Raw genomic sequence first — 24,524 nt, forward strand, 5'->3', positions numbered from 1 at the left:
ATCTAGATTCTATTGTGTCCTTTCTCTCCATAAAGAGGACTTTTATATCCCCACATTAATCTGTGATGGCGTTACGACCGCCTTAAAGACGACAGAGTTTATCTCAGTCGGAGGCGACACAGACTGATGTGGCGCCGGTGTTCTTGTTGTGCTGTTGCTCGTTGTTTCTTTCACCTTAAGGAGCCTTCTCTAGACCAATTCTCCGTGTGACGAAGTGTTGCAGAGAGAGAGAGAGTGTGTGTGTGTGTGTGTGTGTTTCTGTATCTGTGTTTGTGTGCGTGCGTGGGCGTAAGGCCTCTATGGCTTCATGCGTGGATTAGACTGGGTCAGTTACTGTATATCTGGATATGAGCTGTAGCCTCTCAGCCATCTGGCCCAGGGGCTTATTATCTCACTGAGAGCGGTGATGATGGTACAGCCACTCTGTGGGGATTTAGACCTCACACAGATTGTACAGCAGATATGTAATACGTGTAGAATACCACCATACAGTGGACTAAGCACTCGCCTACCACCGCAGAGACTCTGGGGTCGAATCCAGCTGTCGGCGGTACCTCCGGCTTGGTCAATCGTCCCTACTAACACAATTGGCAGAGTTAGCGGGTGGGGTATGTGTCCTGGTCGTTGTAAACTGCTACTCCTACTGGTCGGTCGGGGCGCTTGTTCAGCAGGGAGGGGATCTGGGGGAAATAGCGTGAACCTCTGCACGCATTAAGTTCCCCCCCAGTGACTCCTCGCTGTCAGGTGAAAAGAAGCGGCTGGCGACTCCACATGTATCGGAGAAGGCATGTGGTAGTTCTACACACCCTCCCCAGGCCGACAGTGGGGCAATGCGCGCAGCGACCAGGAAGGGAATTGGCATAACGACTCAATTGGGATGGGTGAAAAAATACAGAAAAGCCCCAAAATAAATAGAATACCATCATACAGTCTTTATTGGCTGTAATTCAGCTGCAAGTGGTTTCTAAAAAAACTTCAAGGATGCATCTTTTTTTAAAGTAGAAGTATGTTAACTTTCCGACCTCTATTATAAAATGTATTTCATAGGTTAATCATATTGTAATTTCAAGCTCAGAATTGGGTCGGCGACTGATTCACCCTCTATTCCCCTCTGTCTCGTGTGCCTCTAACAGGACCTGTTGAGATCACTACAGAAAGTCTTTCCAATTCCTCCTTTAAGCGTTTTCACACTTTGAAAGGAAATGAAGCGAGAACCGTTTTCAAATGTGGCTTTCACAATTTAGCTTCACAAGACACTTGCCGGGAACTATGAAGGTGTTTTAGAAGCTTTTGTCATTCCAGAACATTTGATATTTCCTTCCAAAGGGATCTGCATTTTTTTTCTCCCCGGGCCAGTTATTAAACAACCCAGATGAATGGCGTCCCAGAAAGTGCTCTTTAGTTCTTTGTAAAGAGTTATGATACAAAACCCAAAGGGAAGAAGGCAGCTACTCTGTACGTATCCATTATCTGAAATCAATAGTACTTAATTTGATCCCTGCTCTAGTATAATGCTTATCTCTAGTCCAGTATAGTACTCACAGTATCTATCGTCCAGTATAGCACTTACATAGTCTAGTATAGTACTTATATATAGTCTAGTCTACTACTCATATAGTGTCTAGTGTCATGCTTATACAGTACATTGTCTAGTATGTATCTATAATCTAGTATAGTGCTTTTCTGTTGTTTAGTATAGTACTTATCTGTTGTTGTCTATTATAGTACTTACAGTATTGTCTAGTATAGTACTTAACTATCGTCTAGTTTTCTATTGGCTAGTATAGTACTTATTTATTGTATACTATAGTACTTTTCTATTGGCTAGCATAGTACTTGTTTATTGGCTAGTATAGTACTTTTCTATTTTCTAGTATAGTTCAGTTCAGTTAATTTTATTCACAAATCAATACAAGTAGAATCGATATAATGACACAATAGAGATATGTGAAATGGGACACTGATAAGCTATCTGGAGCTTGAGAATAGGGGCCCAGACACTAAACAAGTATTTGAATTATACGTTGTCTAGGTTTTACAAAGTGACGTATTATACAGTAACATTGACAACCTATAAAACACCTAAAACGCTACAAGGTACTACTAAATGGTCTCATGACATGTATTCCATCAGTCTAAACATTGATTAAATAAGTAAGATACAATAAATAAAGACATATGGTAAATGGATTTCAGAGTAGAGTAACTAGTTTAGAAGTCCCCAGCTAGAGGGTGGCGCAGCGGACTAAGCGCTCGTCACCAACGCGAGAGACACTGGTATCGAATCCGGCTGTCAGCGTTGCCTCCGGCTTGGCCGGCCGTCATATTGGCTCAATTGGCAGAGTCAGCGGGAGGGAAGCCGGTGGGTGGTAATCTGGTTGTTGTAAACAGCGACTCCGACAGGTCGGTCAGGGCGCCTGCACAGCGAGGAAGGGAGATGGTGAGGGTAGTGTGAGCCTCCCACACGTTACACCTCACCAATGAGAGTCCGCGCTGGCAGGTGAAAAGAAGTGGCTGGCTGACTCTGCATGTATCGGAGGGGACATGCGATAGTATCTATCAACCCTCCCTACGACCGACCAGTGGGGGGCACATGCGAGCAACGACCAGGAGGGGGAGGGGGGAATTGGCACGACTCAATTGGGATGGGAGAAAAACACAGAAAAACAGGAGGAGAAAAAGTGGATAAAAAAAAGAAGTCCCCAGCTAGAGTGTTATCAAGCTCATTCCACACCTGTGGACCTCTGCAAGCCACACTAAAGCTTGCACTGTACAATTGAGTTTACGTTTCTTACCCATTAGTAAGAAAGCATTGTGAAAGATATTACATTCAGTAGCTTCAGAAGACTAGCTGTGGAAAAGAGGGTCAGTGGGAGCATTTTCCTTGGACCATGATATGACACGTATAACTTTCTGCTGGAAGATCTGTAGTTTCTCCTAACTAGGACTGGTATTGCACCATATAACATGGTGACTTATATTGCTGTCATTTATAGGAGGCTGAAATAAAGACTGATAAGTGCTTCAAGTGGAAGAAAAAGCCTCAACTTGAAATATAAACCAACATATATGGAAAACATTTTCGTCAATCATCAATATGGACCTTAAAGTTTAGAAGTTCAATCTGAACCCTGCGGAATTTGGTGGACTTGACTCTCAATAACTTGACCGTTAATTTTCTGTGATAAGAATACATTTGTATCATCAGTAAATAATACTTAATGTAGAGTGCTAGAGGAATTCACAAAATAATGTTTATACAGAATGAAGAAGAGCGGTCCTAAAATGAATCCCTGGGGCACCCCATATTTGATGGATTTGCTTTGGGATTTGTGACTATTTACATATACAGTACATATTGCCTCCTCCCATACATATAGCTTCTGAACCAACTGAGCTCTGTGCTACTGACGTCATAATGTTGTAGTTTGCCTAGAAGAATTTCAATTTCAATTTGATAAACCAAGGAAAGTTCCAATGCTGCAGTTGCCTTTATCAATAGTGTCATCGGTTTTCTTTTGATGAGATTAACGATCTATTGTCTGGCGTGGTACTGATCGATTGTCTCTCCGCACACGTCTCGTTCCTCAGGGGTTTCTGAAGGACTGTCCCAGCGGCAACCTGAACGTGGAGGAGTTCAAAAAGATCTACGCCAACTTCTTCCCCTACGGCGACGCCTCAAAGTTCGCCGAGCACGTTTTCCGAACATTCGACACCAACGCCGACGGGACAATAGACTTCCGGGAGTTCATCATCGCCCTCAGCGTGACGTCGCGGGGGAAGCTGGAGCAGAAGCTGAAGTGGGCCTTCAGCATGTATGACCTGGACGGGAACGGCTACATCAGCCGCGACGAGATGCTGGAGATTGTACAGGTGAGGGGGGTGATGGGTAATGGGGGGGGGGGGGGGGGGTGATGGGTAATGGGTTTTTTTGGCCCGTGGGCGATGTGGAGGTTTGATTTGATTTGATCTTTATTTATCTCGAACAACCATAAACACACAAACTTGAAATAACAAAAGATAACAAAAACTAAATAAAAATAAAATAACTAAATAAAATACAAATACAAATAAAATTAAATATATCTTCCTAGCTCAAGACAAACGGTTTTGTTCGAGAAGGGACAGAAAGAAGCAAAGCTTATCTGGTCCTGCCCCTTCCTTACAATATCATATTAATATGTAATAAGTTATCTATCAATATCAAAAATAATATACCTATCCACTACAGCAAAAGATAAATAAATTATTACAAAAATACTAGTTCACATTATTTTCAAGCTCCTCTAATTTATACTTGACCAAGAATTCCTGTTTATAGCTGCATTTAAACATTTCAATAGTACAGGTGAGGGGGGGGGGGGGGGGGTGATGGGTAATGGAGTTTTGGCCCGTGGGGATGATGTGGAAGGCAATTTGAGTATGTGAAATGGAGCAGAGATTGGACTTCAGATCACCTCTGTTGTGACGACGGGCCGCCAGAGGACGAATGAAGAGGGGATGACACCGTCTGTGTGGATGAAGGCAGTTCTGTCGGGGGGGGGGGGGGGGGGGGTTCTATTTCGGTTCTGCTTGTTGCCAGTGTCCATCTCACTTTGGGTGTTTGAATTGTCAGTTTGTGCGTCGAAGGTGTTAGTTAGGGTTGGAACATGTTTTATTTTTTTTACTAAAGCCGGAGGCAGAGGTTGATTGGATATGATAACCTGAAAATAAAGTATTTATTAAAACATGAACAGATTGGATTTCCCATTATATCAATGAAATAAAGCCAGAGTTAAAAGCCACAGTTTGAAAATACTATTTTGAGGCATGAAGGTTTAATTCTGAGAGTCAGACAGAGGGGGATTTTTACTACACGCCATATGTCCCATGGATAGATCATCAAAGTCATCAAACCAAATTAATCTCCTCGATGTCCCAAATGTCCCATGATTTAACCTCCATTTGAAAACAAACACAAAGATAACACACCTGCACACTTGATCATTTAAAATGTTTATATTTAGAAGTGCAAGTGATGCACCATCTTGCAGTTAAGGACATGGCGGACATGGTACATACTCTTTGACCCATTCTAACCCCCCCCCCCCCCCCCCCAAAGCCCACCGCCACACACCTCCGCCGCGGGCAGTAAAGGCAGGCCAATCAGGGGACAGTAAAGGCAGCCAATCAGACGGGAGAATGTCGTTCAGCCAGGTAGTAGGTCACAGAAACCTTGCATCTGTCCCAGAGCGTCAGATCAACACACACACTGTATTCACGCGAGTGAATGTATCAGTGAGCACGTTGATATGAGAGTGTGTGCTACTCGCTGTGTGGAGGCATCGAGCGACGATATGCAAAGTCACCGCCGGCTCAGCTTTATAGTGCCAACCTGAACGCCTCGATTCTCTACTGCACTTTGCAAGACATACTGACAAACTGCTTTATGGGCACAATGAATGGAAAAGGGTAACGTCTAGAAAACACAGCGATAACAACACCCCTAGACGACAACAACATCTCTGTTGTTTCTATAGTCGTGTGGCGAGTGAACGGAGCTAGTGTGTGCACAGTAGCTCAACCTCCAGCAGCAGTGCTCGGAAAGATTAAGGACGGATAATATCTCTCCTCTGAAAACAGTCCTGTCTACTGCCTGGGGGGACAGACTTCATTGATGCGGTACAAAAAAAACAAGCATGCCTGCCCCCTAATGGCGGAATCCGGACCTACAATCCATGGAAGGACAAAGAATATATTTTCTTCCTTTTTGCAGACCTCTAGAGCAGGTGTTCTTAAACATTCCCAATTTGGGACCCAAACTTACCCTTGTACCTGGACAGTCACATTAAAACACACCCTCACTCCTGACCCTCCAACCCCTGCATCACTTACATTTACACATCTGTACACACCTATTATATTATTTATTTGTATTTTCTCTCTGTTTCGTCTCTAAGCCGTCTCCCTTTCTCTGTAGTATCCCCACCATGTAGTCATTGTGAATGTCCGTGTACTGTAATGCAATGTCTGTAAAGTGCTTTGAGATACCATATGTAAGGTGCTATATAAAATAAATGTATTATTTATTGTTATTAATGCTTCTGACCGAGCGGAGGCGCACGGAGACGGGACCGACCCATAGCTTAAGAGACCTGGTTCCAAGAGACCTCTGGAAGGCTGATGACGTGCCTAAACAAGGACAAACAGCGTCACGGATGCAGAGCGCTCTCGCATCTGTGGATTGAACCGGCTCTCACACAAAGTGCCGTGCCTGTGAGCAGCCACTAGGGGCAGAGTGGCTGACATTGATTGAGTGAGAGAGCGAGTGTGTGTGTCGGTGACGTAGCCGCTCTATGCGGCGCCTCGCGTCTAACAGCACATGAGTACATTAGTGCTTTATGCTTTCACTGTCTGAGTCAGCAGACCTCAGACCTGTTGTAGACACAGAACCATGACCTGGCTGTGTGCAAGTAGATGCTGTTGCTAGGCTGAGGACCTGTCAGTAGACAGTGTCTGTGTGTGTATGTGCCACTGTTTTCTCTCGGATTAGCGAGTTAAATTTATCCACAGTTCATCCCTGAGTGTGCAGAATACCGGGATTATCCTCAAGCTCAACGAGGTTACGCACCATTGGTCGAGAGAGACCCATTGTGTTATTGCAGAGAGAGAGAGAGAGAGAGAGAGAGAGAGAGAGAAGCCATGGGGTGTTAGTGTGTCTGTGGGGTGGTCTCTCCTTCATTTAAATGTTGAATGCGAAGGAACTTATAGGCATTGTGTGTGAAATGGGGAAATGGGAATGAAACGCCTCCTTTGTGTTTCCACTGCCGCCGCTGTGAAAGCAATAGAGGCAGACTGTTTTTGAAGATGTCTTTTACACTGAGATCCACTCAGCCTATCAAGTGACAGAGACTGCAAAAAAGATGCCTTCAGCATTGTGTTATAGTTTCCTTTCAGCTTCCCGTGTAGAAGGGTTAGGGTTAGCACCTGTCCTTCAGCATTATGTCCAGTGTGCGGTGTGTGTAAAGCGAGTAGAGGAGGGGGCTCAGAACACAGCCCTGGGGGGCACCTGTGTTGAGAGTGATGGATGAGGAGGTGCAGTTACCTGCTCTCACCACTTCTCACCACGAAGTCCAAGACCCACTGGCAGAGGTCGTAGTTCAAGCCCAGGTCTCTGAGCTTGATGACAAGCTTGGCGGGGACTATGGTGTTGAATGCTGAGCTGTAGTCAATAAATAGCATTCTCACATAGTTCCCCTGTCTCTTGTCCAGGTGTCCATAGGGTGTTGGGGAGGGAGGAACAGATGCAGCCCTTCACTACGGTAGCTTCTCAAAGCACTTCTTGGCTATGGAAGTGAGAGCTACAGGGTAGGGCTGGGCGATATGGGCAAAAATGATATCACGATAACGATATCGATATTTATTGATCCCCTAGGGGAAATTCAGGTGTCAGAGCAGCATAGGGGGGGGGGGGGGGGGGGGTACAGGGTGGGGGATGCATAGATTCACAGTACAGTACAATATAGTAATATAAAATATAATAATAATAATAATAATAATAATAATAATAATAAAGTACTATAAAAAGTAATAAATAAAGTAATATAAATATAAAATAGTAATATAAAAAGTACAAACACAAGATAGACCAGTGTTATGAGTCTCTAGTGCAAAGAATCAAGATAGAACCAAGATAGTCGTTGATGTGAGTCTCTAGTTCTCATGTCCCGAGTTGAGACAGTGATAACTCTGGCAGCAGAACCGGCCGCCCGAGCCCTTTATTGTAGAGCCTGATGGCTGCCGGTGTAAAGGACCGGCCCAGGCGGTTTGTGGTGTGTCGGGGGGGGGGGGGGGGGGGGGGGGGAGTCTTAGGCTGAACGTGCTCTTCATTCTGGCCAGCTCCTCATAGAGGGGGTGAGAGGGGTTCTCCAGGATGGCTTCTAGCTTTTTCCTCATCCTCCTGTCAGCCACCACCTCTAGATTATCCAGCTCACCACCCACTACTGAGCTAGCCTTCTTCACCAGCTTGTTCAGCTTGCTGGAGACCCTCAAGTTGATGTTGCCCCGCCAGCACACCACAGCAAAAAAGAGGACGCTGGCTACAACCGACTGGTAGAACGATAGCAGCAGTCGGCTGCACACGTCGAACGACCTGAGCCTCCTCAGGAAGAACAGCCTACTCTGTCCCTTCCTGTAGAGGGCCTCGGTGTTGTCCGACCAGTCCAGATTTTTGTTCATGTGAACTCCAAGAAACTTGTAGGACTCCACCATCTCTACCTCCTCCCCTCCAAGGATTATGGGAGAAGGGGGACCCTTCCTACCTCTCCGATAGTCCACCACCAGCTCCTTTGTCTTGCTGACGTTGAGTTGGAGTTGTTATAAGTATTAAAAAATCTATATATATTATAATTAAATTTTTTAACAACAGATGTATGTTTATTTTGCAGCAATTCTTTGTCGTTGCCGCCATCTTTAGTGTTATATCCCCTCACACTCCAGTTCTCAGGCTGCAGCTGGTTTGAAAGCGAAAGTAAACAAGCTTCTCTGCTGGCTGTGGCTCCAGGGGAGTTGAATAGGTCTGGCTCTGCTAGTTTCTTTTCTATCTTTTGGCGCTTTTTTTTTCAATTTTTTTCAATTTTATATCGATTATTAAAATATATTGCGATAATTACCGTTATCGTTTTATCGCCCAGCACTACTACAGGGCGATAATCATTGAGGCAAGTGGGCGTTTTTTTTTGATACAGGGACAATAGTGGACTTTTTCAAACAGGTGTGGATGACATACTGTTCTAGGGACAGGTTGAATATGTCAGTGAATACTGGGGCCAGTTGGTCATCACAGACTTTTAGAATGCGTCTGGGGATGCCGTCTGGTCCTGCTGCTTTCCTGGTATTCACTTCCTCCTCACATCATGCTCTGTTAACCTGAACACTGTGTCTCCATCGGCAGTGGCTCTACTTTCTATTGTAGTGGCCTGTAGGCTGTTGTCGGAATTTACAGCCTCAAGCGTGCATAGAAAGTCTGTACAACTTTTTTAAGATTCGCACAATTAAAGTCCCCAGCCACCACAATCGCAGCATCTATGTTAGCTGTTTGGAGTTTGTTTACCTCGTCGCGAAGCTCTGAAAGTGATGTCCCAGTGTTGACTTGAGGGGGGATGTAAACTCCGATTAGGATAACCGACGTGAGTTCTCTGGGGATGAAGAATGGACGACACTTGATGGATATATACTCCAGGGTTGGTCGAGAAGTGGTCCGATAGTCTCTTCACTTTCCCTGGGTCACACCCAAAAACTAGTAAAACTAAAAAAAAATACCAAATCAAGCACAATCTCGACGGAGCCCACAGAGAGGCGGCTGCACAGTCCGACTTCACTTAGCTTCCTGTGTAGTAGGGTTCGGGTTAGTGTTAGCAGCTGTCTGTTTCTATCTGCAGCCAGAAGCTGGTAGGCCTACAGGTCCCTCTGGTGGTCCGTCTGTCGTGGCACATGGCAGAGACTTGACATTTGCCACAATGATAGATATTGGTATCTCCCCAATCAACCAAATGGTGGCACAATAATAAAAGCTCAAAATGTACACATTTGTAAAGTCCAATTGACCCGAGACTTCATACACATATCCACCAATCCTTACTCTGCAACTCCCCCTCACACCGCCATCTTGGATTTTCTGTTGTTTCGAAATTTTGGGGAAATAACTTTCCCCCTCTGTTCACCTGGCTGTGTGGCATCTACGGACCGACGTCTCCCTAGATGTGTAATTCAGAAGGTTGCAAGCTCAAGTCGTGTGGCCGATACACTTTTGGAGAGAAAGAAAAAGCATCCTAAAAAGGAAGTGACGTCATCAATTTCTCCTATTTGCACCAAATGTGACACTATTCACGAAAATCAAACGACAGACGGATAGATTGCTGTGTCACAGCAAATATCACACCCTATCGGCCAGACGGTGGCGCTGTGATCGAAGGTCAAAATGTACAACTTTGACGAGACATAACGTAAATCCACTTGACACAAGACTTTGCACACATTTCCATCCAGCTATCCTTATTCTACAACTTTGCCACTACGTAACTGCATAACGATAATGGCAACAGTGCTGGGGTTGTAGCGTAACAAGGCAGCAAGTAGCGGTAGGAACAGGGGGTTTCCTGTAGCCAGATGGATCACAGCTTATCACCAATGACGTGCGTGTTATAGTTGAAATGATATAAAGCCGCTGTGACCTATGGAAGAGCACAGAAGGATCACTAAATCCCAGCTATCCATTCCCCCCTCTGAGTAAACGCCTCCGCTTGCTAGCCTCCTGTGCACTGATCTACAGTCAGTTTTTGCATCTTATACTCGCAATGGAAATGATTTAGTGGACATTTAAGCTGATCCAAGGTCCTAAGGCAGGCTGATCCTGTGAGAAGCCATGTGTTATCTCGGGTAGATCCAGTAATGCTATCAGGGAATAGGGAGGTGGTCTTATCAGACAACAGATAAAGACGTATCATATCAATACAGCCAGGCCTGCTGGTAAAACCCGGTTCTGCTATGACACTAGATCTCTGTCGCTATAGGAATATTCCCTTTTCGATTTTTTTTCCAACATCATATTTTAATGTAAAGAATGATTTCACAACATTTAGAACAGACACAACATTTAGGGTGTGATATTCTAGTCTCTGACTCCCAAAGTTGCTTACGTAAACAAAATTTCTCAAACAAAGTAGGCTATAGTCCATAGAATGACAGTTGAAGATCACACTCGAGTCCAGGAAAATCAACTCCAACAACTACTGTACGTCTCTGTAGACTGTTCCATTGGAACTCTGTTGCTAGGGGACAGTGTGGATCCAAATGTATTTCCTATAGACACTGCACTTCTGCGTTACATTGAGCTCATGGGAGAGAGAGCGGGGGGAGAAAATGAATGAATGTGGATGAGAGCCTTGACATTAAGGGCTAGATCCACAAAGAATGGATTGCACGGTGCTAGTTGCACCCTTACTTACAATTCATTATGAATTGAAAATGGGGGACCCTGATGTAAACAAGACGAAAGTATTTCTCTGGTCTGCATCCCCTTAACAATTGTGTGTATTGAGCCGTACTGTATTGTACCCATTCTGCAATCTGTTAATAAAATGTTCATTAAATCAATCACCGCACAGATTGATTGATTGACTGAAAATGTTATTAACACTTTGAGCGCCACGCCTGGTTTTCCATTTTACCGGCTGAATGCCACCATCGGCGCCAATGTTAACGTTAATATCGCCTAATCTATGTTTTAAATTATGGCTATGTGTCTAATCTGCCCATCGCATTATCAAATACTATTTTCCAGTCAGTGCTGTGAAGGCAGATTTTTTTTTTTTTTTTTTATCCACTTTTTCTCCCATTTTTCCATATTTTCTCCCATCCCAATTTCGTATCATCCAATTCAACCCTCCCCTGTCACGAACGCTGTTTCTTGCCTCCCACAAGCCGGCTGCAATGTGGACTAAGTCATACATAGCACAAGTCCCCTCCGGTACTTGAGGTAACAGCAGTCGCATCTTTTCACCTGCGCAGCTCGATCTCTCAGTGTCGAGGAGTAACGCGTGGGAGGCTCACGCTGCCCCCGACACTTCCTGATTCTACTGCGCAGGCGCACCAACCGACTTGTAGGAGTCGCTTGTTCACAACGTTCGATCCCCACCCTTCAGTTTTTCCCTCCCCGTAATACGGCCAATGTGTATTACTGCGGACGACCAGCCAAACTGAAAAACAATGTGGAGAGCTGGATTCGAACACGCGAATCCTAGCGTCTCCACACTGGTGGCGAGTGCCTTGCCCACTACACCACCTAGCCGCCTGCAGATTGTTTTTTTATTGCGTCGTTTCCGTTTCAGAGCAGTTAGAAAAGCCCCCGTTTTGATATAAAAAACAGCTCATTCTGGAGCATTCTATGAAAATCGTCTTTTAGTGGAATATTCCACAACGTTGATATTCGTCTGCCTTTTTATGAATCGTTTTCAAATAAACGCTAGATGATCAATATTATACGTGCACGCAAGCACATTACGGCCGCGCACTGATAATCGCTCCGTTGATTTCCTCACAGACTTTTACAGTGAAACCGAAAGAGGACATTTCACAAAACAGCTTATAACTTCATCAAACTTACTCTGATTATCCTAACACTGATAACATAGAGTCCTTACCTGACATCAGATGGTATCCAACTGGTATATTCCAATTCCTGATCACCATTCGAAAAAATCGATACGTGTATGGATCCAACGCGATACTGTAGATCTCCATGATCAACGGGGATCTGAGGTTCCAGAATGAACTGTGGTAACCCCGGCTGGATCAGTGAACTGGAAAATGTGGAGTACCGGATTTTTTTCCCCATTCATTTTCATTGAGTCCATTCCAAAATCACTTATGTCATCTTGGAGATGACAGGGGGCGCTTTTTTCCACAGTGATCGCCGGCGCCCCTCGGCTATACTCGGGTAGGCTCGGGTGATGCAATAATTTTTCAGATCGCGAAAAAAAATAAAAATAATCAGAGAAATCTCGTGAGTGGCTAGCAACCACCTATAAAAAACCCAGAGAAATCTCGTGAGTGGCACGGAAAGTGTTAACAGATTGCAGAATGGGTACAATACAGTGCGGCTCAATACACACAATTGTTAAGGGGATGCAGACTAGAGAAATACTTTCGTCTTGTTTACATCAGGGTCCCCCAATTTCAATTCATAATGAATTGTAAGTAAGGGTGGAACTAGCACCATGCAATCCATTCTTTGTGGATCTAAGTGGTTGTAGCTATGGCTGTGGGGGTGCTGGAGACATGATCCAATACACTTGTATACGCCTGAGTCTCCTGAATACGGAGAGACCAGTCCCAAGTCGATCGGCACTTTGGAACTCTGTTGCTAGGGAACAGTGTGGATCCAAATGTATTTCCTATAGACTGTTTCATTGGAACTCTGTTGCTAGGGAACAGTGTGAACCCAAATGTATTTCCTGTCAACTATTAGCATTAGCAAACAGCGCAACAGGAAATGAGCTTGGATCCTTTTAGAATGTTTTTTTTTTTTATCCACTTTTTCTCCCATTTTCTATATTTTCTCCCATCCCAATTTCGTATCCCAATTCAACCCTCCCCTGTCACGAACGCTGTTTCTTGCCTCCCACAAGCCGGCTGCAATGTGGACTAAAGGCCTCTGCATGCTACAGAAACTTCAAAGCAACTTCAACACAACATCGACAAAGCAACGGTGTTGCAGACACATTACCTTTATGCTTCTGCAAAATCAACGCGCAGCCTATGATGCAACAAAATGTACCCCGGATGTGCGGCTCGAGCGCGCCCAGCCCGCCTGAATACTTTGGGCAGCCGAAGGTGCGCACTCTAGCAATTACAAATGGATTTCCCTTCTCAACCATACATCGTTAGTATAATAATAGCCCTGTTTATGTTTGTTTTCGCTTGTGTTCTTGTATATAGTGTAATATAGTTATATCGCCACATCAACCCAGTACATCCCCATTGTTTCCCCAATCTCCTTCCACGAATTCATCGTCATAATGCTATCCTTGTAGTCTTTAGACCAGCTATTATATAAATGTTGGTACTTTCGGACCTCCTCTGCAATACGTTCCTGCATTTGATTCATTTTAAACAAACAATTAAACAAGTGTAATGAAACAATACACTAGCTATCGAGCTCCTGTCAGAAAGTTTTCTTTTGGTCTCGAGCTCCTGTCAGAAAGTTTTCTTTTGGTCTCGAGCCAGGAACACTAGAAGTGACAGACAGCCCCGCCCCCATTCACTACCAACCAATCACTGCTACGCAATACCAACGCAACGGGTCTTTAGATTAGATTTTGGACACAGGTACGCAACGCCCTCGCAACACAGTCTACAAGACTCTCTGCAACAAGCGCGCTGAAATCGCGCCGATGTTGTGTTGAAGTTGCTTTGAATTTGCTGTAGCATGCAGAGGCCTTAAGTCATACATAGCACAAGTCCCCTCCGGTACTTGAGGTAACAGCAGTCGCATCTTTTCACCTGCGCAGCTCGATCTCTCAGTGGCGAGGAGTAACGCGTGGGAGGCTCACGCTGCCCCCGACACTTCCTGATTCTACTGCGCAGGCGCACCAACCGACCTGTAGGAGTCGCTGTCCACAACGCCCGATCCCCACCCATCAGTTTCCCACCCCCTAATACGGCCAATGTGTATTAGTATGAACGACCAGCTAAACTGAAAGCAATGTGGAGCGCTGGGCGAGCCCAGCGTCTCCGTCATTCGTGGCGAGCGCCTTGCCCACTACGCCACGTAGCCGCCCTCCTTTTAGAATGTTTTTGTTGTCACTTTGAAACTGTCACCAGGAACATTCTCTGTATCCCACTGCTGCCGCGGGTACATTTAGTGTAGAAAACCCGCCCGCGATTATTATTATTTTTTTTTCAGGTTGGTTTTCCTAAAGTAGTTTTGTATCACAATGATGTGATGTGGAAAACATGTAGAAAGACTGTCTGAATAATCCTTGTAGTTTTGTATCACAATGATGTGATGTGGGAAAACATGTAAAAAGACTGTCTGAATAATCCTTGTAGTTTTGTATCAATATGATGTGATGTGGAAAACATGTAAAGAGACTGAATAATGGAAAATGCTATCAAAAAAGTTTAAATCAAAAAAAGAAAAAAGAAAACCCGCCCGCGAGGCAGTTCACCGCAAGGGTACACCGGCAGGAACACAAAATGTCAGTGAATCATTATGAACTTTAGAAAAGCACACTCACCTGCAACCTCAAAGCTATACGGCTGCCTGGTGACATTGTCCCTCGTGTGTCGTCTCCTTCCCTCAGGTCTCCAGTGGCTTAACCCTTTCACTGCCACAACCGTCGGTAGTGTGATAGTAAAGGGTTAACCTTCTGTAGTGTGGCAGTGAAAGGGTTAACCTGCTGTCGTGTGGCAGTGAAAAGGGTTAACATTCTGTGTATCGTCGCAGTGAAAGGGTTAACCGTTTTTTGGTAGTGTGGCAGTGAAAGGGTTAAATTCACCTGTCATCCATTGTGTGTCGTCTCCTTCCCTCAGGCTTAAATTCACCTTGTCATCCTGCCCCCCCCCCCCCCCCCCCCCCCTTTTCTCTCAGGCCATTTACAAGATGGTGTCGTCAGTGATGAAGATGCCGGAGGATGAGTCCACGCCGGAGAAGAGGACGGACAAGATCTTCAGACAGATGGACCTCAACAACGACGGTAAGACGACGAAAAGGGAGGACGTGGAGATGGAGGGATGGAGGAATGAAGGGAGGGAAGGCAGAGGGGATGCTAGAGGGAGGGGAGGGAGGGATGTGCTAGAGGGAGGGAGGGAGGGAGAGAAGGCATAGGGGTGCTAGAGGGAGGGAGAGGAGGTAGAGAGGTGCTAAAGGGAGGGAGAGAATGCAGAGGGGAGGGAGGGAAGGCAGGGGGGTGCTAGAGGGAGGGAGAGGAGGTAGAGAGGTGCTAGAGCAGGGGTGGCCAACCAGTCAGAGACTAAGAGCCACAAAAAAATTACTGTGGTACCACAAAGAGCCACACCATATACCAGCGTTTCTCAACCTTTTTTTTCAGTCACGGCACCCTTCATGTGTTTATAGGTCTCACCCTCTGGCCTCTGAAGTTGCTAATGTCTTTTTTATTTGGGCCTCACAGGGTTAAAAGTACCCTGTGAGACCCACGGTTGCAAAATTACAAAATCACTTTTAGCCATTTAAAAAAATAATGTTTATTTAAAAAATGTTAAAGGGGAACTATTTTACTATTTCTTTCACTATTTGGGCACTTTTACACAATTCCTGTGAGTCTATGGAACACCTAGGTTTTTTTTCAAAAAAAATTCATTGTTTTGTATGTCTAATCAAGTACTAAAAACCGCATTTTTCTACCTCAAGATCTTAAGCCGTTTTGAGGCTGGGCTCCAACCACTGTGTGGCCTGGTGCCAACTGCCACATCAACTGCCACATTATTATGCAGCTGAGAAATCTCTGACATCACAGATATGCACATTTTCAGATGACTCAGTTCAGTGAGGGTGAATATTGTGAGAGGAGAATTGGAAGAATTCGCCAATATGAGAATTAGAGACATATATCCTATTAATATAAGTCCACATAGCTAAGAAACAATGGTAAACACTGAAAAAAGCCATTTATAAGATAGTTCCCCTTTAAGCACATGTATAGTCAATTGGTCCTGTTGTTCAGCCTCACAATGCTATTTGATAGTAAATGTGTTTATATGTCCCACCCTCTGGCCTCTGAAGTTGCTAATTTCTTTTTAATTTGGGCCTCACAGGGTTAACCTCTTAAGCCCGAGATATACAGTAAAAGTGTATATTTTCAGCATTATGTTTGTTTACCAATTATTTTAACTGTTATTAGTGAAATATAAGATTATAGAAATCTCAGGGCATTGAGTCGGAAACCGGCGCATATTGACAGGAGGAAGTGGCACAGCCAAAAGTGAGTGTAGTCTTTTGAAGGAAGAGACTCAGGGCTTTCAAATTTCGAAAAACTACCCTACCCAGCTCACACCAGCCCGTCAATCATCTGACTTCTGGATTTACTTTTTAATTTCTCTTATTTTTTGGGATGATCTCCCACAAACCTGAACGTTATTGCCATAAAACAGAACGCAGTTAGTTTCTCTACCTTTCTGTGAACGTCTTGCAAAAAACGGTGTTGCAATATGATGAAAAATGGTGGAGAAATTTACATTATAAAAAAGATGGCAGAATTCAGTACTGTATCTACAAAACCTTCTGTTTAATCATCTTCCCTTTATTCATTTGCTTAGATTTTTCAGGTCTGGTCAATTTTAGCATGGTGTTATTTACAGTCAAAGATAATTTTTTTTTTTAAATAGAATTGATATTCTCCTTTGGTTCATTACAATTTACTCAAGCCTAGTAACAGACACACTATTTCTGACACTGATCCATATATGTCCCTAGATTCAGATACCAAGAACATGCAAATGGACCATTTAAAAAAAATTGTAAATGTTTATTCTACGTCCTTATGGAATGAGTGACATAAAAAAAAAAAAAAGTAAAAAAAAAAAAAAAAAAGGTTAAAAAAAAATAAAAAAAAAATTTTTTTTTAAATTTTTTTTAATTTTTTTTTATGGATGGAAGAGCCGCACATTGACGGGCAAAGAGCCGCATGCGGCTCGCGAGCCGCGGGTTGGCCACCCCTGGAGGGAGGGAGAGAATGCAGAGGGGAGGGAGGGAAGGCAGGGGGGTGCTAGAGGGAGGGAGAGGAGGTAGAGAGGTGCTAGAGGGAGGGAGAGAAAGCAGAGGGGAGGGAGGGAGAGCATGCATTAAAGCGTTCCGTCTCCAGTCTTTTTATTTTCTTTTTTCCGTCAATTTGAGTTGGAGTCTGACGGAATTGGCTACCTGGTATAATATGATTTGTAGATGCATACAGATTGAAACAACATTTAGCCAATCAGAGCCGCCAAATATCATGAAAAGGGGCGTTTTGACCATTCTAACCAATCAAACGTGAGCTTGACGCACACACACGCTGCTCGCAGTGCCCTCCCCCTCACAGACCCGTCTCATTTGCACCGAAGATAGCAAGCGTGTAGGTCCTCTTTTAAACACCACTGAAGCATTAAACAATGGCCCAGTAAACCATTCACTTTAGTTTACTACACGAGGCGTTGTCTAACGTTATCTAGCTCAGGGTTTCCGTTGTTGCCTGTCTCCGTGTCCTGCAAGATTTCAATCTACCGGACAAATGGGATCAATTCCGGTCAGAGTTTATTGAGCTTAAAAACAATTGATAGGCAGGCTATATAAAGAATGACATCCTCAAGGCATGTCGATTTATAATATTTTTACTTAAAACTAGGCTACTTTTGTGTATACAGTCATTAATATATTCCAAATAAAATAAGTCCCTCGAGACTCCGTGCTGCTGCTGACTTGAAATAAAATAGACCGTGTCTGTGGGCAGTCGGCCCGACACTAAACAGCAATCTGTTATAGTCACATTTTTATGAGCTAACGAATTCCGTTATATTGGACATTTGTATTAATTATATCAAGCGAAGAACTGAGAAAGCAGAGAGAGACGGCAACATTATCGTGTGGTTCAACGTTGCGTGATCTCCGCCTCCCAGCGAGGCGATGGACGAGTCCCAGTGGTGTGCAGCTGCAGAGCCGCAGAGCCAGCGGTGCTTTCAGGTCCGGTCTGGGGACCGCTCAGCAGCGCCACCCACCCAACAGCTGAATTGCCAATGGCTGAATTGGAGTATTGCACTGTGTGAACACAGCTCTGTGAGCTCTGCAGTTGCATGCTTCTCACAAATCCAGCAACAAGCTCCCGCTGACATCGTTGTCATTATTAGACATGCTTGGTGAAGCAACAAATATGAAACAAATGTAACTATTTTAATACAATTCAAATTGTGCTTAGAGAGGGAATTATTTTCACAGGACATTATGACCGGAGATATGGGGGACCCTGATGATGTAAACAAGACAAACGTCTTTCTCTGGTCTGCATCCCCTTAACAATTGTGTGTATTGAGCCATACTGTATTGTACCCATTCTGCAATCTGTATTATTGATTGATTGATTGAACATTTTATTAACAGATTGCAGAATGGGTACAATACAGTACAGCTCAATACACACAATTGTTAAGGGGATGCAGACCAGAGAAATACTTTCGTCTTGTTTACATCAGGGTCCCCCATTTTCAATTCATCATAACATATACGACACACATGCCATACAGATAGACAATACTGCTACATCTATACATTTATGACATACCAGATTTACAAATACAGTATTGTTTTTGATACAAAAATTGTCTAAAAAAGAGAGTATATACATTTGACGAAGAAACTGTACATTGGAGGAGGTTGGGTAGGTGGGGTGGGGGGACTGTACATTGGAGGTGGTTGGGTGGGGGGGGTGTAACTGTACATTGAATTATCGACGAAACCTTACTTGGTCCCAAGAAGAGGGTCTCGTGTATTAAATAAAGTTTTCATTCACTCTGGATCTGGTCAATCCAGTAGCAATACACACAATTGTTAAGGGGATACAGACCAGAGAAAGATGTTTGTCTTGTTTACATCATCAGGGTCCCCCATTTTCAATTCATAGTGACATTTATGACATACACAACATACATGACATCATGACATTTATGACATAGGGACATACATGACTTACAGGTATATAGTACTGTTACATTTGTCACATATACGATATGCAAATATACAGTACTGTTACCCAGAGATCCTAACAGTAAATATATACATATGATGAGGAGGAGACTGTACATTAGGAGGGGGTGGGTGGGTAGTAAAAAATATATACAAACGGTGGGGAGGAGACTGTCCATTGTTGTTGTGGCATAATTGCGAAACGTGTTTAGTCCCTTGTTTGTATGATAACAAGCCGTTTAGTTCATGGTTCAAAGTAATGGGAAAGGGGTGCTAGCTCGCCATCAATCAGAAGCTAGCCACAAGACTTGCATTCATGCTCTCCAGCACACAGCCTCCCTGCCTGGCACAACAACCACAACACTAGGGTCTATAGTCACAGTCAGGACAGTAGGCTCTACAAGTAGGCTCCCTTAACCCTTTAATCGCCAAGGACGACTTTAGACGTCATTGCTCGCCATGCTTAATCTGCCTGTACAGTGTCTTTGAGATCAATATTTCAAAAATCTGTCATGGCAATCATATTTCACCCACGGAGACTTGAGACTTGCTGTTGATCTCCTCTCAACTCTCCAACGGTTCAAGACCACCATCTGGTGGCCGATCGGCGAATCGCCAAAACCGGAAGTGAGCGGCCGGAAGTGGTGCTCACCCATATTTCGTCCGGCCACTCGGGACTCCAGCTTGATACACTGGATAGCGATCCGTTGCCAATAACTCGATAAACAACATGATTTGGACGTATATAGTATTATACAACCTGGAAATGGAATCGCATATATCAACATCCCATAATAGCGATCTTTCTGCTCCACGCTGATCACCCAACGGTCAGAGGAAGCTGCGGTGAGTTTCAGCGTGTTTGATTATTATTTTCGATACAAACTGCTCTGATCAATATATGACCCATACTACATAGATGATTTAACGTGGGCCACGGACTTATAACCCCCCCCCCTCCGGTCACCAGCAGATGATGAGGCATGACGTTTAGGACCTTGTACAATTGAATTAGGAATTTTTAATCTGACGTCAATCGGTATCAAACTACATTTGATGATCTAATATATGTATTTATGGCTATAACTCACGTTCTGCAGAATGCTGCAGAAAACGATAAAAACATATTTATACTTTAGACCGTATTTTAGTATGAATATGTGAATGAAAAAGTAGAACGTTGCTACATCCTAAACGATAGATACTTGACGTTGAATGGGCCATAGTAATGTCAATTTAGCAATACAATTTAAAAAGTTATAGCCCTGCAAAGAAGGGGAACATCTCCATAGACAAATAGAGCTGGCAGAGGATGGTATAAGGATGGATATAAGTGTGGCAGAGAAAGGGTTAAAACGCTAACGCTATTAAAAAAAAATACAGTAGAGGTTAAAATAAGAACATGATTTGGCCTGAAAAAAAGTTCAGTCAGGAGATTTTTTTTTGCTTTAATCCCTGGGAGAGAAGGCAGAGGGGTGCTAGAGGGAGGGAGAGAAGGCAGAGGGGTGCTAGAGGGAGGGAGAGAAGGCAGAGAGGTGCTAGAGGGAGGGAGAGGAGGCAGAGAGGTGCTAGAGGGAGGGAGAGAAGGCAGAGGGGTGCTAGAGGGAGGGAGAGAAGGCAGAGAGGTGCTAGAGGGAGGGAGAGGAGGCAGAGAGGTGCTAGAGGGAGGGAGAGAAGGCAGAGGGGTGCTAGAGGGAGGGAGAGAAGGCAGAGGGGTGCTAGAGGGAGGGAGAGAAGGCAGAGAGGTGCTAGAGGGAGGGAGAGGAGGCAGAGAGGTGCTAGAGGGAGGGAGAGGAGGCAGAGAGGTGCTAGAGGGAGGGAGAGAGAGGAGGCAGAGAGATGCTAGAGGGAGGGAGAGGAGGCAGAGAGGTGCTAGAGGGAGGGAGAGGAGGCAGAGAGGTGCTAGAGGGAGGGAGAGGAGGCAGAGAGGTGCTAGAGGGAGGGAGAGGAGGCAGAGAGGTGCTAGAGGGAGGGAGAGGAGGCAGAGAGGTGCTAGAGGGAGGGAGAGGAGGCAGAGAGGTGCTAGAGGGAGGGAGGGAGAGGAGGCAGAGAGGTGCTAGAGGGAGGGAGAGGAGGCAGAGAGGTGCTGGAGGGAGGGAGAGGAGGCAGAGAGGTGCTAGAGGGAGGGAGAGGAGGCAGAGAGGTGCTAGAGGGAGGGAGGGAGGGAGAGGAGGCAGAGAGGTGCTAGAGGGAGGGAGAGGAGGCAGAGAGGTGCTAGAGGGAGGGAGGGAGAGGAGGCAGAGAGGTGCTAGAGGGAGGGAGGGAGAGGAGGCAGAGAGGTGCTAGAGGGAGGGAGAGGAGGCAGAGAGGTGCTAGAGGGAGGGAGGGAGAGGAGGCAGAGAGGTGCTAGAGGGAGGGAGAGGAGGCAGAGAGGTGCTAGAGGGAGGGAGAGGAGGCAGAGAGGTGCTAGAGGGAGGGAGAGGAGGCAGAGAGGTGCTAGAGGGAGGGAGAGAAGGATGAAGGGAGGGATGGCAGAGGGGTGCTAAAGGGAAGGGAGGGAGAGAAGGCAGAGGGGAGGGAGGGAGGGAATGCAGAGGGGTGCTAGAGGAAGGGAGAGAATGCAGAGGGGTGCTAGAGGAAGGGAGGGAAGGGAGAGGGAGGGAAGGAAGGAAGGCAGAGGGGTGCTAGAGGGAGGGATGGGAGGGGGGTGGAGGGGATGAAAAAGGGCACATCTGGAGACAGATGGAGAGTCATGGAAAATGTATGTCAGTATCGTAATTCTCCCTGATATTTGCCCTTTTCTCAACTCTCTCTTTACTTTTAATCCCCCCCCCCCCCCCCCCACACACACACACGCCTCTCTCTCTCTTTCCCCCCTACAGGTAAATTGTCTCTGGAGGAGTTCATCAAAGGTGCCAAAAGTGACCCCTCCATCGTGCGGCTACTCCAGTGCGACCCAAGCTCCGCCTCCCAGTTCTGAGCCCGTCCCCTTTTTTCCTACCCCCCCCCACCACCACACCCCCCCGTTGCTATGGAAACAGTCACTCACAATAAATGCATGATGGTTCTCGTCCCTCGTTTTTTTTGGCGTACAAGACGGATGAAGAATTTTTTAAGGAGAAAAAAATACGTTATTATTAAACTTTTTTTTTCTCTTTTTTTTGACGAAGGAACATCCATACATTATTAAAGCTGAAGATCAATCTGAGAATAACAAAAAAAACACACAGTTGCCAAGGCATCCGCTTATGTTCCCGCATATCTCTCTCTCTCACGCGCTTTTCATCTCTCCGGGAACAGGAGCAACGAATTCCAGCGAGCGCCCCGCTCCGCCAGTCGCCTGTTTTGACAAAAGTCTGGAGTTTTTCCCTCTTTTTTGGGTGGGGGGGGGTGGAGGAGGTAACGAGAAGGGGGGGGGGGGGGGGGCGAGAAGGAAACATTCCATCTTGAGAACCATGCATGGCCGTAGATGTTCTGATATACAGTATTTCTTCCATTCCTCCTCCCAAGGCACAGCTCCTCTGTCACTTTTCTATCCATATTTATGTGTATATAGAATGCATATATATATGTATATGATATCATAAGATGAATAGGCAAGTATTGTCTTCACATACGGTACACACTCTTCGGGAAAAAAAAGGCAGTATTATGTAGCGTATAGTTTCTCTGATCCAATCCGTGTCTGAATGCGTAGCCGTGAGTCAGTCGGGGTCGTTTCAAGTAGGGGTGGGGGGAGAAAGATGTTGGCTGTTTTCTCGCTATTATCACCTCAAAGATCCCGTTGGGGTTTTTTATCGATGTTTATTGATATTTTATTGATTTTTATTTTGGGGATTATTTTCAATTTCTTTTTGTACATACATTTGTTTTCCTCCTCATGTTGTTTTATTTATTGATTTTTATTTCCATTTATTGTGGTTCTTGACTTTGATATGTATTTTTCTTTCTTTTTCGGAGTGGAATCATGAGAGAAAAAGAGGGGAGGGGGAATGACAGGGGGACTTTGAGACGGATCTCTTTGGGTTTCCATGATATCAAGTTCCACTACCGTCAGGGAAGGAATCAGGGGGGGTGGTATCAGGTGATTCTAAAATGCGTTTGATCAATGGCACCAGTAGCACATATCATTTGAGCCACCGTGTGTGTACAAAGTACGAGTGTGTGTGTGTGTGTGTGTACTGAATTGAATGCGTGTGTGTGCGCGGGAATATGCACTGTATGCTTGAGGCTAACTTTTACAGTATTATCATGTTGTGTTGTTTAATTTGTAATGTTCTTTATCAACGAGCGGTAAAACTTAAAGATAGTCGTATCCTCTGACCGCGCTGCATGATCCTACGAACCAGACAACTTAAAACCAACAAAATAAAAAACTATTAAAACACAGTTCCATTTTATAGCTCAACAGCCTCATTCCAGGTAGTAACCAGCACCAGGCAGAAACACAATGAAAAGATCAAATATCTCAAGCTTTTAGGACAAACCTCCCCTTTCCCTCTCTCTCCTCTTAACAGAGAAAACATTTTAAGGGCTTGCTCATCATTCTGCAGCCAAAAGCTTTTATAACCTCTTTCAATTTGTCTACTGAGTAGTCAGAGATGATTGGATCTTCTTTACCAAATAGTCACTGATGCCAGGTCAGATTGACGCGCCCCCAGCTCCAGTGACAGCCGTTGGGTAATAATCGGTAATCTGATCAGAGATCGCCGACCTACAGGCCAACTGCTAGGCTACCAATTTCTAAACTGGAGTTTCCTAACTAGCTGCACCTTTGGGGAGGCGGGCATCATGCCGTCACTGCCCTCTGCTGGTAGGATTAAGGAACAGCAGTTGTGCTTACAACACCGCTGAGCTGTATGCCCCTTTTATATCGTCACTGCCTCCTGATTAACTGGTTCCTGTGTTGGATAAATCCATTTCTTCCTTCCCTTAAACTCCTATTTTCTGTTGCATGAAAACCTCGCGCGAGGACGTCATGTTTGTTCCGTTGGACCCGAAATCGATGACAAAATATACCTTATGTGTTAAAAAAAAAAAAAAAAAAACAGAAAAATAAATAAAAACGTGTCATGTCTTTATTTTTTTTCCAAGTTGTGATCGTTAAAGGATGTTTTTGAATTTGATGCATGTGAAAAACAGAACTCTGCGGGTGAAGTTTAATCTCCTCTCCGGTTCTGTTGTTGATGAGTGGAGTTTACGGGGCGACAGCGATGCAGTAAAGCCTCACAAAGAGCCGCTGACAGGTGGGTGGGAGTGATGTGCTGTCAAAAGTCTTGTTTATACTGAGTCAGTCAAGACTAGGCTATGTGTAATGTATCGCAGCCAGTCCTGTCGGGTGTCTGCTATCACTATATATAGATGTTAGAAGAAAAAA

General features: G+C 44.8%; 1 protein-coding gene across 1 annotated transcript in view; it reads left to right on the forward strand.

Annotated features, from left to right (window-relative positions):
* Positions 1–22,231, forward strand: part of hpca (hippocalcin) — a 120,311-nt gene extending 98,080 nt beyond the window's left edge. Inside the window, exons 3-5 of the mRNA XM_084312410.1 lie at positions 3,592–3,873; positions 15,131–15,236; positions 22,030–22,231. Coding sequence (XP_084168536.1) covers positions 3,592–3,873; positions 15,131–15,236; positions 22,030–22,127 — 486 coding nt within the window. The 3' untranslated portion in view covers positions 22,128–22,231. The remainder of the gene's footprint in view (positions 1–3,591; positions 3,874–15,130; positions 15,237–22,029) is intronic.
* Positions 22,232–24,524: the final 2,293 nt, after the last annotated feature.

The sequence above is a fragment of the Notolepis coatsorum genome (assembly GCF_963971535.1).
Source record: "Notolepis coatsorum genome assembly, chromosome: 4".
In the NCBI taxonomy this organism is placed as follows: Eukaryota; Metazoa; Chordata; class Actinopteri; order Aulopiformes; family Paralepididae; genus Notolepis; species Notolepis coatsorum.